Below are 15,779 nucleotides of genomic sequence, written 5' to 3'. Positions count from 1 at the left end.
ATCCACGTTCCTCCTGCTGAGACGCTAAACTTCTCGACGCCCCGTTTCTGTTGTCAGCTTCTCATCTCCACTCAGTTGTCAGTCTGTCAGTCAGTCTTCAGTTTGGCGCCCCCTGCAGCTCAGCTGTGGAGCTGCTCTTTATACATGTTACTTAATCGAGGTAGAGGGGGCAGCGTCTGGAGCAAAGAGGCCCAGACCTGCCCAGCTGTGGAGTCCTGAGGCCCATCAGCAACAGTGAATGAGCGGTGGAGGGTTTGAGTCCAGTCCGTGTGGAGTCACGACTCCCTTCACTGTTCAGTCTCCAGGTTGCAGCCCTGATCTTGTCTCAACCGTCTCTCCACAGAGGAAGTCTCTCATCGCCACCAGCCTGATCGTGGCCGTGTCGCTCTTCGCCGCCCTCATGAACTACTCGGAGAAGACGGGCTCCGTGCCACGGCCAGTCTTCGGTCACGCGTCCAAGAACAACTGGACGTCCACCAGTCCTCACAAGGGCTACGTCAGCGTCCCCAAGCAGGAGGTGAGTGAAGACTCTCCGCTTCAGGTGACCTGAGCTCTGCACGTGTTTGCATCAAACTGTGGAACAGACAAGGTAGAGACTGATCAGTGTGAAATAGAAGTGTCAAAGAGAAGAGTGTTGAATTATGACTTTGGAAAAGATCATCGTGACCCTCAGAAGATGAAAAGGATTTCTCAAAAGTACAGCAGGGAAAAACGACTACACGAGAGAAAGGAAAAGAGAACTTTATAAAAGTGAACAAAACAACATGAAACAGATCAACTCACCTTTTAAATTTAATTAATTGCAAAATAGAAATGTTTTTTAAAAGTTTGCAGCAGTTCATGTTTGTCCAGTAAAAACCTATTATTTAGACTTTTCTCATATCACCCCAAAAATAATACACTTTTTTTCATTCCTTTTTATACAGACATGAAATATTCGTGAAACATTACTTTCTTTCTTACGCCTTAAATGTTTACATACATATTTTCATTTATATTTTTAAGAATCTTGTGAAATTATGTGAAGAATTTTCTCATTTTTCACCATTTTTTTGTATGTTAATTCCTCTGATTCCCTCATGGGGTCTCAGTCTGTCCCAGCTATCTGGGGCCAGATGCGGGGCCCCCAGTACCCACTCACACACAAACGAACCCCTCTGTGTTTTTGAACTGTGGGAGGAAACCAGAGTGCCAGGAGGAAGCTGAGGTTCACTCCAGAAGTGGATTTGTCCTCGCCCAGAGCTGACGTCCTCCTCCTCCTCCAGGGGGCGCTGTAGAATCGCACTTCCGTGCTGTGGTTTCAGACTTTTATATTTAGCTGATGAATCCCGTGCGGTCCTCTTTAGACACAACACAAGTGTCGATCGTCTCCGCTGGATTAACAGCATCTGGAAATCAGCCGGCTTGAGCGTCTGAAACACATCAGCAGCAGCGCGTTCGCTGCCCTCACGCAGCATCCCGCCAGGACTTGGCGAGTCTTTACAGCGAGTCAGAAAACGCCTCTTTGATGTCCCGGTGTGCATGGTTTCCGTGCGATCCCAAACAGCCGCAGCCATGATCCCATTCTTCGCCCTTCAAAGAGCTCTGCGCCCGGTATTCCCCGCACAATTTATGGAAATTGAATTATCAGAGCCTTGAAATTCCCGCCACGTCGGAATCCTACAGTTTGCTGTTGTGAGAGCCGCTCGCCCGCAACATCACACGGGACTCTTAAATCCAGGGAAACATTGCGGACCACAGTGTTTGTGTGGAAGGCTGAGAGCGGGAGCCGCGGCTGCTGGAGGAGACGCTGGCTGATTTCCCCGCGGTGCCTTGGTGAGCTCCGTGTGAAGATCCGCTATCTCCGCGACCCGCGAGCTCAAGCACAGGCAGAGAAAAAAACACCATCTCTGACATGATCTGCTTTTATTCACACGCAACATTTAGATTCTCAGTTCTTTCTTATGCAAACTTTTGTCAAAGAAAAACATTTAATTCTTTTTTTTTTGCCACATTTTGAAATATATTAATTTACAGCAGAGAATGACTCGGAGTAATGAAAAAACATTTATTTCCATATGGTTTTGGTTTGCTAGAATATTGTGGCTAAATATTTTATTATTAAAACATATTTTATTAAAAAAAAAGTATTAAAAAAATGAACTTTTTTTTTTCTTCATGCGGCCATTTTTTTCATTTAGTTTGTTCTTCTTTAACGAAACTTTTTGCAACATCGCTTGCTATTCAGTAGTGTCCGAGTTTTAATTTTGAAATTTTGGATTTCTACGATGCTCAGCCCTTTTGACCTGCTCAAGGCTTTTTTTTTCACCTTTATCACTTCATTTCTTTTTCTCCCAATAATTTGAAATTCAAACTGTGTTCACTGACTTCTCCTCTTCCGTGTGAACTGCAGTTCATAGTTGGATACACAGTGACGTTTACTGTGACTCTCCAGGTATTTTATTTTTTGAAGTAAAATTTTTGCTACTTAAAAAAAAAAATCCTCCCCATGTTTTGGATTTTTAGTTTTCAGCCGTTCATCTATTCTGCAGGACAGAATGCTACCTCCTAGCATCTGTTTCAGCGAAAAACACAACCTTGGATAGTGAACTGTACTTTACTTGAGCCGCCGTGCTTATCCAGAGTGACCAACCTTCAGGGACAGGGAGCTCTCAGCTGCTAACTGAGATGTTTGTGGAGGATATGAAGCCGCTCTGGTGAACATGGAAACTCCAGGTCGGGGCGGCTTCTTCGTCCTCTGGAGTTCGGCGACCGCAGTGATAAATTGTTTGTGTTCCACCTTCTGGAGCAAACATTTGTCCCGCGCCACATTTCATTTGTGCTCCGGCGCCATCTGGAGACAGGACGTCGATTTGTTTTCCGAGGAGCAAACACCAGGCTGAGGTCTGGCAGATTTGGTTTCTGGAAGCTCAGCGCCGACGGACAAACCGTGGAGTTGCGTGTAGCACCAAATACCTCTGGTATTACAGCGTTTATCACCGCGATTCTTGCAGTAGTCCTGGTACTTCTCATGTACTTCACTACTGCAGCCTTCTGTGGAGCGTGAGCATCTCGTTCCTCCAGTCAGGCTGATGTAATAATCATTTCCTGTTTATTAATTTGAGGAGTTTGACTGAGCGTCAAGGTTCCTGCTGATTCAATGATGAGCAGCTCTGAAACTCACCTTTTATTCATCAAAGCTCCACCGCGGCGTCAAGAGAGTCGACCTGGACTCATCGTGATGTGGAATATTCCAGCGCTCTCACCGGCGCCACCATGGCCAGGACATGTCCTGGAGTGGAAGTTCTCCGCTCAGTGACTCATGGGTTACTGTGACTCATGCACTGACTTGTTTTTCGTGATGTCACCATGTTAAAAACGTCTTCTGTTAGCGGTTCTCACTTGGCAGCTGCTAACAACAACAGTGGGAAGGTGGTCATAATGTTTTGGCCACACTTGATTTCAGGGTACATTAAAACTTCATGTTGTTGCTACTGAGTATCTTCAGGCTCTTTCTCTGCTATTGATCGCCTCAGATCGATCATCACACTTCAGTCGGAAGAAGCCGGGAAACAAAAGCGCCGGCGGCAGAAACGGATCCCGTCGGTCTGTCAGCGCCGATCACGACCCGAACTCATCTCTGGACTCAGACTGCTCGGATTCTGATCATGTGACGTCTTGTCTTCCAGCCGCTGGAGCTCCACTGCGAGCTCTGCAGCATCGTGTCCAGCTCGGGACAGATGTTGGGCCAGGCGGCCGGCCCGCTCATCGACAGCGCCCCCTGCATCTGGAGGATGAACAACGCCCCCACCCGCGGCTTCGAGGCGGACGTGGGCGGCCGCACCACGCTGCGGGTGGTCTCCCACACCAGCGTCCCCCTGCTGCTGCAGAAGCCCCAGCACTTCTTCGGCCAGGAGAACGACACGGTCTTCGTGGTGTGGGGGCCGCTGAGGAACATGAGGAAGGACGGGAAGGGCATCGTCTACAACATGCTGCGCCAGGCCGTCACCAACTACCCGCACGCTCGAATATACGTCACCACGGAGGAGCGCATGAACTACTGCGACATGATCTTCAAGAAGGAGACGGGGAAGGACCGGTGAGTGGTGCACCTGCGTAGTCTCTCTGCGGCCCGCCGGCCCCGGGTTCCTTTACTCTGTCCCCGGGCCCAGTCGCACGCATCCTCCAGTCGCTCCTTTCATGAGCTTTTATCAAAGTCGGTTACTTAACTCTCCCCCTGAAGACGCTCGCCACGGCACTGGAGGCCTTTTTATCTAAAGAGAGGCTTTCATGCGGCGCCTCGCGAGCATCTGCTGCGCGGCGTGTCGGCACCAGCCAAACGCCAGTCTGGGGAACAGCCACTTAATGAGCTCGCACCGTCCTGGCACTCGCTCCAAACACCCCAAACTTCTTCCCGGACTGGAGAGAGTGGGGAAACCTTGGTCATGAAACATTTATTTATCTCGCTGTGACAGCGGTGCCAACGTGAGGAGTGGACGCGCCGCTCTTCCCATCAGCTCCTCAGACGCTCGCATCCGTGAGCAGATCTGTAAAGTTACTGTTGCTATTTAGTTGTATTTTAAAATCATATTTTTAAATTTAATAATTACCTTTAGATTTATACAATTATTTGCGCACTTTATTTCTTCCTCGTCTGTTAAACCTGGTCAAGAGTCGGAGCAAGACAGACGCACTTAGCTGTCAGGGTTTGCACGAGTCTGACTCACTTCCTGTCTGGCCCAGTCTAACTCCTCTTCCATGACGTGAAACCGTGGCTGACCCCCTCCGCAGCGCGCGACTCCCCGCCCCTTCTAACTGACTCGCTCACAACAGCCAAGGTTAATGACGTGCAGGATGTCGGCCATTGTTTCGGGACGAACCTCATTTCTCCCGTCGCTGGTGGAGAGCTCCCACGTGTCGTCCAGACCTCTCTTAACTTCTTAAGAGGATTATCGTGTCCTGTAATGGGCCGAGCATCCTCGGGCTCCATTGTCTTATTATTATTCAGGACGTCGGGGCGACTCTAAAATTCATGTCCGGCGCTGAGCTCCGCGGCGGCGGAGCCCAGGGATTAGACCCCGAACGCTCCTGCAGATGAATCTCATTACCGGGCATAATGGTGCCGGGCCGGACGCCGCGCTTCCATCTCCTCCGATTGGTCACGGAGACGCGGAGAATCGGTGCCCGTCGATTGTGCGTCGGCCTGTGTTTGTGCCGCGCCGCGAGTGTTCCGGTAATTACTCTGCTGCCGGATTGGAATTAGCCACATCAGGATGTTTGTGGGAGAGTTGGTGGAGCGAAAACATCCCCAGAGGAAACAGAGAAATGTATTTCCTCCACTCATCCACCAACACTGGGGTTAGCCACGTGTGCGCGTTTCTTGAGATGGCGACAGAAAACATACATGGGCTTCTTCAGAACCAATGGTTCTCTGAGCCATTTTTAGTCCCCAACAGTCTCATATTCTAGCGTTAAATAATTGTTTATTTTGATTTAATTGATGCCTTATTATTTGAAAAACGTTTTATTATTATTATTATTTATTCCTGGTATCAGTTTTAAATAGCACAAGAAAAGATGAGGAATATTATAATGACACAAGCCTCTCATGTGTGTTGTTCGAATGACGTGAAGCGGAAAATATTGATAAGATGTCAATGTTGAGAAAAATACTACGAATGACGAGAGCTCATGAATAAATACATTTTTATCATAATAAAAACCTAATAAAGGCAAATATTCAAATATTCACAATGTAATAAAAACACAGAAATTGAATGACAATCATATTTAAAACATCAAATGTACATGGAATTATGGGGAGCAAACATACAAATACATGTATAAATACATACAAAATAATACAAAGCAATAAAAGCTGAATTAAAAATTAAATGAAAGGAAAAACCAAAATGGCTTCAGGCACTCAGAAATGAAACATTCAAACAGCAACATGTATTTAGAGACGTTAACAGAACGTGAACATGGCTCTGCCTGTTAATTGTACCAACAATAATGTTGATAATTACGTTTGGTCTCATCTGCTAGTGGCTGTTTATCTCACAGAGATGCGGTTGTCGTTACGTCCCAGTTGTGTGTTTTCAATGTGCAAGTCGCAAATATTAAGGATCCAAACCGATGACTCGGCGACCTGCGCTGACGTCGCTGTTGTCTGCCGTTGAACAGAAGTGTGTTTGTGTCGTGTGTGGCAGCACTGTGACTCATGACGCTGCCGTGTGGCGCCGCACACGTCCGGTCTGTTATCAGCACGACCCCCTGAGCCAAGTCGCTGCACGGAGGAACGTGTCGTCGCGTCCCTGTTAGCAATAACAGCTGGAAACCACACAGGACGTGAAGGTGGTCGCCTTGTACACCAGATCCCCCCTGACCCGGGTCTGTGGGGCCTCACTGCTTATGACGCCGCTCCATGTCAAACTAGCTCCTGTGCCTCCTAGCTCAGCTCTTTTCCCCTCAAAAGAAGCTCTCAGTGGTTTGATCCCGACAGGACTGTTGCACATCAACACTGCGAGTGTGTTTGTGACCTCAGTGTTTAAATTCCACCCACATTCCTGGGAGCGTTTAATGAAGTGTTGACATTTTATATCCAATAGGCCACGAGGTCGACTCCCCCCTGATGCCGCAACCCTCGCCAGCCGTAATTCAAACACATAATCAAGTGGCAACACAATCTCCGCAGCTGCCTTGAGAGCCGACGTGCAGGTCAGCGAGTCGTTCAATTAAATTGTTATTCTGCTCCAGAGGCGCAGAACATTTGACGTGACTTTACAAAGTCGAGAGCGACTGTGGTCCGCAGCAAAGCGCCTGAAACTCGCCTCCCTCCAGTCGGGACACAACATTACGCCGCTGCTTGCTAATGCTACGGAATAGCATTCGGAACATCAGTGCCACTTCAGGTCTTCTCCAGTAAATGCAGTATCTTAGAGTCTTTCAGATCCAACCTTAGGTATTTAAGAGTCCATTATCGTCAGCAGTTCCTGGTTCAAGAGGTTAAACCTGGTCAATAGTCTGAGCGACTTGTGTCTGCTGGGCATTGTGAAATATGTGAGTCAAAGCTGGTCCCAAAGAGGTTTGTTCACTCAGATGTGTGCAACTTCTGCGGGGGGAACTTCCTGTAGCCAGTCGACATCACCACTTCCTGTTGAGTTTGAATTCATGAAGGAGTTGCATGGAGTTGTGCAATTGTAAGTGGTATTCCTCCCCCTGGTGGACATGAATGTAACTGCACAAGTACTCATCCTTCCTGATGCTGAGCAGTCTGTAGAATCTGTATTGACGTTTTGACAGGGATTAGCATGAAGCAAAAACTGCGACAGCTTCTGCACGATCCAGATCACAGCAGGATGGAAGCGCTTCAGCTCACGAGGTCCGCCCCCCCTCACCCGCCACTCTGACTCCCCGAGCGCTCCGGGTTATTTGTGCTCCTAGCGACTTCACATAATGCGATCATTTTACAGCAATTACAGCCTTTCAATGGCGAGCGCTAATTTCACGCTCAGGCACTGACAAATTCTGGACGGAGAAGCCGGACCGGCGGGAGGAGGGAAACACCACAATCCTTCTGCTGCCGCTCCACGGTTGATTCTGAAGTGGCTGTTTTGTTGTTGTCAGAGCGACTACTACGCTGCCACCTGCAGTCCCCCAACAACTGCTGTTTAATTCTCAGCGACACGCTAGCGCCCTTTTGTTCTTGCGCTCCTGCTGATGGTCGTTTCGAGTCAAAAACTCTCCAGGTGATTCATCTAATAACGTGACTCACCAGCGTTTCAGTTGGGATTGAGAGCATCATGACTCTTCCAGAGAGGTCAGTGAAGTACGCAACATCTTCAATACTTTGACTGAAACAAAGCATCAACAAATTCTGAGTCCAACCTGAGAAATCAAAATGTGAGTCTTCCCGAGTGAATCAGTCAAGTCAGAGTGAACTTAATTCACTTGATACATATGGATTTTAGGGATTAAATGAGTCGGAAATGCTTCCTGTTTGTCCACTCGAGTCACAGCAACTCACTCAGGTGTGTGGGATTCACTCAGTTCACGTGTCTGACTCATTTCTAGGATGTTTTCCAGTTTGGCGAGTGCTTCATGGGTTAAAGTTGAAAGCCATTGCAGAGTCTGTGTCAACACTGTTTCTGATCTGTTGTCGGCCAGAGAAGTCGCTTATTTTGCCTGACTTTTCCACAAGTCCTTGCCTGTAAGCTGACGTGGACTGAGGAAGTACAAATGGAAGACTCCCCTTGGACGTGGTCCAGGCGGTCGGACGAGCTTATGAGGGCATGAAAGCCACATATTTTTAACTAACACGATGTTGGATCTGTGGAGTTGTGTCTGGCACGAGAGTCAGTGGAAAAGCTTTGACTCGTGAGCTGGTCAAATAGGTGAGGTCTTTCTACCGCGAGCCGGCTAATATGCTAACAGATTAACGTTGTGTTTGTGGCTGTTTATACAACTGATATTCTTATCATAATATTATCACACATTATGGCCAAACATTTGCCAATACACTTGGTGTCACGTCCTGCAGAAGTGAATAAATCTCACTGGCCATTGAACGAAAGCTTTCTACCGCTTGTTGGAGCGAGGTCAGACGTGTGTGAGACAGGAACTGATGTCATCCTCCGATGCCGTCAAACTAAAAGCTGAATTGCTCAACGTAGATGAGGAGAGCAGGAGCTTCTCACGAGACCTCCAGGTGAGAGGTCCGTTTCCATTCACGCTCTTTATTCAGAGACCGTTTTCATCTGTCCCTCTCATCCATCAGTCTACGAGCGCTGATGTTGCCAGAGGACTTGGAGGCGCTTCTCTTTCAAATCTCAGTCCACCCTGCTGACCTCGGCTGAATCATACAAACTGGAACGTAGTAAACAACAGGGCTCACACGCTCATTCAGCCGAGACACGTCTGAACCTGGGAGTCACAGATGAGCCCTTTCACTGACTCACGTCGTTATGAAGTTTAGTATCAGCCTGATTTACAAACTTCGCAGACCAGTCAACCACAACACGAAAAAGTGACTTGCTACAACCCAAAAGTGATGGAACACCGAAGAGTTAATGCACACGAACAACTCACCAACAGCGAAGCGGTACACACGGGGGAAGAACTTTTGACCCCAATGAACCGCTAAAGAGAACAACTCACTGACCAACTGTGACTCATGGAAAAGTGTTATTAACCATCAGACTCAAAATTCGATGAATGAGTTAAGATGAGTCAGAGTTGTGGCTCATAAGATCTCAGAGTCTCGAGTGTCGGGGTGGACCTGGAGGCCACGTCCTCTCAGAGGAATGGAGCTCCAGAGAGGCTTCTCTGTGGCAAGTCCCTGCTCCAGCTGAGGGACAGTAATCCAGCCGGACACCATAGTTAGCCGGCAGCTTCAGCGGCACTAAACACATTCTGCCTGTGATTCATTGCACCAATCGAATAAACCCTGCTAAGCAGAAAGGTGTCGGACGCACACACCTGCGTCAGGAGGAAGCACGCTCCTCTGTGATTTATCACTCCGGCTCCGGCTGGAGAGCAACGACTGGCGGAAACGCAACGCCGCGGCAGTGTGTTTGCATATTTATGGTTATGAATAGGAAATGCGTTTTAAGATATGCAGCGTCCAGGCGAGGAGCTTCATTGTAAGATCACATGATCCTGCAGAGACTCACTTTTCTCCGAATGAAACTCAAGTGTCACGAATCGGAGCGCCTGAGTGGAGGAAGTTTACGGCCACCTTTCCCCATCTTCCTCTCCTCCTCTTCCTCTCTTGACATTTCAGCGAGAGCAGGTGCTGACTTTGAAGCGGCTGATAACCTGCTCTCTCCACATTTCACGCTGATCCTTGAACATTTACTGAGAGCAGAAACTTGCTCAGGTCTCCTCCTCCTCCCTCTGTCTTCTCAGGCCACCTCGTGCACCCGTAGTCTTCTAGTGTCCCAATCCTCTCAGCATTTCTCGGCCTTCAAATCGCACCCTTCGCTGCATCTTCAAGTCCCTGGTCTTTGGGTCGTACCCCTTTCTTCTCTGTCCACACGTCCGTCTGCTCAGCCACCTCATTGCTCTCCTCTCTCAGTCCTCATTTCTTTGTTTCACCCCGGTGAAAACAGTTGGATATTGGACGTCCCCATTCGGGTTCACTGATGCCTGACACACTCTCACAGGCAGCGCTAATGCTACGAGCCATCAGTTAGGGATCGTCAACAAATTCTAAAGCCTCAAAGTATGAGTGAAATCTTCAATAAGAAGGAAATGTGTCCAGACTGCTCCATAGTTCAAGTCAACTGTTCAGAGACATGAGATACAGCAGACAGACGGCTCCATTTAACCCCTAAATAAAGCTGGCAGAGCTGCCTGTCAGACACCAGCGGCTTCTACCAGAGACCTGAAACATTGAGTTTCTCATCTCTGCACTTAGTTCACTGTTCTATTGAGACATCAACAGCATTAAAACAGTTTCAAGAGAGACTGTGGTGTCCAACACATGGAATAGAATGAACATGGATTTATCCTGGTAATTATCGCAGAAACACAACACAACATTTATTGTGATAACTTTTTTTTTGGTCCATATCTCCCGTCCCTACTACGCACTCACCCCCCTCTGCTCTCTTGTCTCTCATCATCTGCCAGGCTCCTTATCCCTCTGTCCTCTCATCTGTCCCTCCATCTTTCTGTTCCCGGGTCAGATGGTCGACTCACCTCTTGTCTCTGCGTCCTCTCCTCAGTCCCTCCATCTTATGGTCCTGGTGTCTCTCATGACCGCGGTGTCTCCTGGTCCTGCTCCGTCCCCAGTCCTCTCGTCCCTGCTCCTTAAAAACCTTCACTCAGTCAAATCTCTCCATCTGCTGACTCGGCAGAACGGGCATATTTGGGCTGCGGGTTGGTCTTATCGGTGTCCAGAGATGAAGCGGCGGAGACGCGGCTGCCGACTCGGCTGTAATGCATCTTGTCAGCGACGTTCTGTTATACGTCCGCTCCCTAAATTGGATGCGAACCCGTCACTTCAGATTACGGCGGCTCGGCTCTCTGAAAGAAGCAATCACTTCCTGGCAGCCGCATTAAATCTGCCTGTAAAATTGTCAAGGTCTCGTTTCTGCCGCTGCACTCGCCCCAAACGAGTCAGCGCGAGCTCCTGTTTCCTCCCACACAGTGTCGGAGGGAAGCAGGAGTCTAGAGAGTGAAAGACAACTGGAAGAGGGAGCGGAACCTACGGCAGAGTGACTCTGAATGAAACTCTTGAAATTGACTCTTGAAGCAGCAGGAAGACTGTTGTTTTACTGTGGAAGTGAAGCGATTCTTCTGTCAGTTCAGTGATTCTTCAGTCACATGACAGCACAGAGTCAAACGGCTGATATTCCCGGGATTATTCTGGAAATGAAAGCACAGCTGCTAATGTTAGCCAAACTGTTTGACACGCTTTGAGGAGCTGTTCCCGAAAGAGGTCGATATTTCCAAAGCCGAACGCAAAGACCAGTCAAAACACGGCGGCTTTTCCGGTTCAGATGCGAGTCAGCTGTCAAGTCTGACTGGAGCTGCGGCTCCAGAGGAGCGATTCACTCACTTGAATATTAAATATTCAAACACACCAGCCGCCTGCATTATTGATGTTATTAAACACTCCAGTTAATTTGGGAGTAAATCAGAGTTCAAAATCCCCCGGCGGACCAGAGCTGACGGGCAGCTGGAGTCAGAAGAGTGGAAATGATTCGACTTGTGATCTGAGTGGAGCGAGTTTCACTTACTGAGACGGTCCTGATGCCAGTGGCAGGCCGAGCATTTGGGTTCTGTCAGTGTACTGTGTGTTTGTCTTACTATTTTTGAGTTTATCTGGATATTACGATTCATTTTTTTTGTCCATTCAGCATAGATTTTTTTCTTTAAAAAAATACATTTTTATTATTTTGATTTGTGCCTTTAAATTTAAATACCTATGTTTTGTATGTGTCTTTTGGTGAATTATTATTTATTTTCATCATTTATCTATTTACTACTGATACTACTTCAAATATTTTAAAATTACATTTTGTTTTTTTTTTAATTTCAAATTTTGTTACAGTTTGCACCTAGACTGTACTTTTTAGTAATTCTTTTTTTTAATGACATTTTTTTTTCATCAATATTTTCACATTTTGTTTGTTAGAATTTGAATGTTTGTTAAAGTGTTGTTTTTGTTTTGAAGTAGAGAAGCTGAGTGGGCTGTTTTGGGTCTTTTATAGTTTAGTTATAGAGTGTGAGACACTCGGTTGAGAAGAGGAAGTGCCTCCTTCACTCTGGCGCGAGAATGTCTCGGCCAACGTTCCGCTCTTGTGGTGGGCAAGAGACTCCACGGTTCCCTGAACTGAAGCGCATCAACCCCAGGAAGCTCCACTGATCATTAAAAAGCGAAGCTTCACTCTGTGCAGCCGAAATTGCTTTTGTCTTTCCTCTTCATTATATTTCCCACCTGTCAGTCACGTTTCTCTCTCAGTCCCAGAGAAAAGCAGCACTGATGGCTTCCGACAGGTGACTGGTGGGTGTCGGTAATTCTGCCGCCTGTTTCCATGACGACGCGGCACATTTAGCAGTCGGCTAGCGCACACATAATGTTTTGTTTGTCTCTAATCCTGTTAGGAAGGATCTTATTAGTTTTCGGACCCAGCAGGTGCGTGTGGTCCGCTGGGAAGGAGGCGCCTCACTGGAACATGGGCCGGAGCTTTGGGACTTTTTCACCCTAAATTTGATTCTGTTAAAACTTTTATTTGACATGACACGTTTTAATTTCCACTTCTTTTTGTCATGTGTTTGTTTTTGCGGGAGATATGTTCCAGTTCATTTCTATTTTGAATTTTCAACGGTTTTTGAAAGGTACACTTTGTTTATTATTATTATCATTAATAATATTGTTATTATTGCAATATTTTTGTCAGATTTTATTGCTTAATTTTTTATTTTTTATTAGATTTTGTCCCCACATAAATCGATTTTTATACATATAAATCTGTGCAGTATTCGGTAGGTAATGTTTGTTTTATTTTCATATACTTAAATTTAATTCTTTGCATGATAATATTCAGCTTCATTTGCCGCTCTTCAGCTCCCTCCCTAGTGGAAGGACGGTGTATCACACTCTCCATCGTATTCATTCACAAAACTTTCACTAAACTTTTTTTCCCTTTCATCGACTGTTTTCAACTTGCGCATCTTAAGTCACAGTGGAGTATTTTGCTGTATATTTTCGCAGGTATTTTGGTGCTTTGCCGTTGGTGACGGCAGATTCCACTTTGCGTAGCGCTACTTTTGGATTGCGAGTGTTGAGGTCTGTTTTCATCTGTGACCGTTCACTGACAGCTTTAGCGTCCAATCACGTCGCCTTTGATGTTTGAATTCATTTTTGCTTTCATGCTAATCTCACGAGTTTTTCAGATTCAACATAACGCTCCTGCTGTTGCAGCCAGCCACACACACACACACACACACACACACACACACTATCTTATAACTCGCAGACGGCCAGAAAAACAGAGCAGAACACTTGAAACACTCTCATCCTTAAAACAAAAGCCGACACTCAACACCAGCCGGGATTAGCTCGTCGGCTAAACGCCTGAAAATGTAAGAGAAAACACGCGTGGCGTGTGTGGCGCTCTGATTTACTGCTCGGCGACTAATCTGGCTTTGTGTGCTTTAATGAGACGAGGTTATTTAATCGCTGTGAAGCATCGGCGCGCAGGCTTTTTTTATTTTTAGCCGACACATGAAAGAAATTGTCTTTGAAGTTTGGCAGGGGTTTGTTATCTCTTGGCAGCGACAGCGTTTAGTGGGAAATGTGCGGCTAAATTAGAGGTGAGAATCTGTCAGAATAGCAGCTGCAGGAGGAAAGAGCTGAGCCAAAAGACTCACGCTGTCACATTTACATTTGTAGCTACAAACTATTAATATGTTCTCAAGTGAAGTTTCAAGTGATGGCAAGCAAAACATCAGCCCAGAGTGGAAACATGGCAGTGTCAGTGAGAGGCGTAGCCATGACGAAATCCTGCGCCAACACCCCGCGTCTCCCATCCGTCTCATGAACCAGTGCTGCAACACCATGTCCACGTACAGACGCGGTGATGGTGGTGTTTAGCAGATTTGCTTTGAAGCGGGTGGTTAATAATCGCAGTGAGACGGCGCCGAGCTCCGACTCATGAATTATAACAAAGATATTGAGATATCAGAGCGCGGGTTGATGCAATCACTGCTCGCGTGCCCCGGAGACGCCGAGATGAAACATATGTTGTAACACAGAACAGCGCAGACACGATTACGATGACATGTGATAACTGCGTTGTTTTCTCCGCCAGCGTTGAAGCGACTTCAGAATTGTGTAGAAGAGGCTGCAGGAGACACTAAGGAGCGGAAGCAGCAGAGGAGAGAATCCTGAGTCGTCCTAGTCATGTTGAAGAAGCTCGAGAAATGAACCGTGTCGGCGCGACGGACACTGGCCTGGAGCAAAGCCAGACTTATCACAGAGAAAATCGGAGGTTTGGAGACCCCAGAATGAGAAGGTCAGAGATGGGGCAGCTAAAAAGCCAACAGGAGAGAGTCACAGAAGAAAGATAGGGAGGGAAAAGGACAAAATAGGGGCAGAAAATACAAAGATTGGAATTGGACGTGTTCACCGTCGACTGAAGGCTGGAGCCGTCAGCATCTTTTACTGATGTTTATTGCCTAGATAGACACATTAAATAGTTTTAGTTTGGCCTTGGCGGTCAATCGATAAGAGAATAAAATTATATATATATATATATATATATATATATATAAAAAAGGCACAGGCCTAGTTGAGTCAAAGAAAAAGTCAATTGTCACAGCAATACATTGTAAAATATAAACAACCGAACCACTTTTGTCTCAACGGCAAACTTGGCTCATCGGCAGCAGTTCTTTGTTTTTCGGAATATCCAGACTAAAAAAAAAAAAAATCACAAAAAAAGGCTGGAAACAAACTTTCTTCTTCATACAATATCAAGGAACTGAACAACATTGTTTCCGGGTAAAGACCTTCAAAATAAAATCCAACCACAAACAATAGCACAGACCTTTACGTTTCCAAGAACAAGTGCAAAACTAGTGGAAGAACTGAAGAAGCCATTGGCTGAGGCGGAGAAGAGTTGGAAGGAGGAGTGTTTTCGGTACGAGGAGCCGTGGGAAGACGGCCTGCCATGGCGTTTACTAGTAAAGAGCCATGTGTTGAAACTAAGATGAGGACTAGAGATGATCACTGCCAACCAAACTTCCAGTATTTATGTGGAGGGAAGGACATTTGAAGGGCGCTAGTGTCTGGTGAAGGAAGACGACCAGATTTAGCCTCCAGAAAGGAAAACAATGGGACAGATTGGGAAATATAAAGTTTGCTCAGCGACACAGACGGTGTTCCTGCCTTTGTTGGTGGCGTGGAAGAACGGAGTAGATGTTCCCCTGCTGCAACGTTACAACTCACCATCGGCCGACCTCAACTTTCAGATCACGTTTCTCTGACAAACCAGAAGTTTGGAAACCGATTCTCACTCCCAGTTGGGGATGAGTCCGAGGAACGGAAGTCCCTCAAGTCATTTCCAAAAACCAGATTAACATCTGGAACCAGTCTGGAGTGAATGGTGACTCGGTCTGCCGGCGCAGCGACACTCGGATCTTTTCACCTCACTTATCTGTTATTGCACTTCCCTCCACAAAACTCCCAAAAGAAACATTTATTCCAAATGTGCGTTTCGCAGGTTCTCATAGATAAGTCATTTGTAGCGCGGCGCTCCATATTGGATTTTAGGCCCTCAAGGATT

At 46.8% G+C, this 15,779-nt stretch overlaps 2 protein-coding genes across 3 annotated transcripts in view; one reads left to right on the top strand and one right to left on the bottom strand.

The window, feature by feature from the left end:
• The window catches only part of st6galnac3 (ST6 (alpha-N-acetyl-neuraminyl-2,3-beta-galactosyl-1,3)-N-acetylgalactosaminide alpha-2,6-sialyltransferase 3), a 36,348-nt gene that overhangs the window by 11,436 nt on the left and 9,133 nt on the right, over positions 1-15,779 (top strand). For both annotated transcript variants that reach the window (XM_053882367.1, XM_053882368.1), the window contains exons 2-3: positions 344-517; positions 3,669-4,078. In XM_053882367.1, the coding sequence (XP_053738342.1) occupies positions 344-517; positions 3,669-4,078 (584 nt within the window). The remainder of the gene's footprint in view (positions 1-343; positions 518-3,668; positions 4,079-15,779) is intronic.
• pigk (phosphatidylinositol glycan anchor biosynthesis, class K) overlaps positions 5,740-15,779 on the bottom strand; it is an 82,696-nt gene continuing 72,656 nt past the window's right edge. Inside the window, exon 14 of the transcript XR_008416338.1 lies at positions 5,740-7,135. The gene's annotated coding sequence lies outside the window, so the exon portion shown is untranslated. The remainder of the gene's footprint in view (positions 7,136-15,779) is intronic.

The sequence above is a fragment of the Synchiropus splendidus genome, chromosome 13 (genome assembly GCF_027744825.2).
Source record: "Synchiropus splendidus isolate RoL2022-P1 chromosome 13, RoL_Sspl_1.0, whole genome shotgun sequence".
Lineage (NCBI taxonomy): Eukaryota > Metazoa > Chordata > Actinopteri > Syngnathiformes > Callionymidae > Synchiropus > Synchiropus splendidus.
Note: the sequence above shows the minus strand (reverse complement) of the source record. Positions and strands in the feature narration are given on the sequence as shown.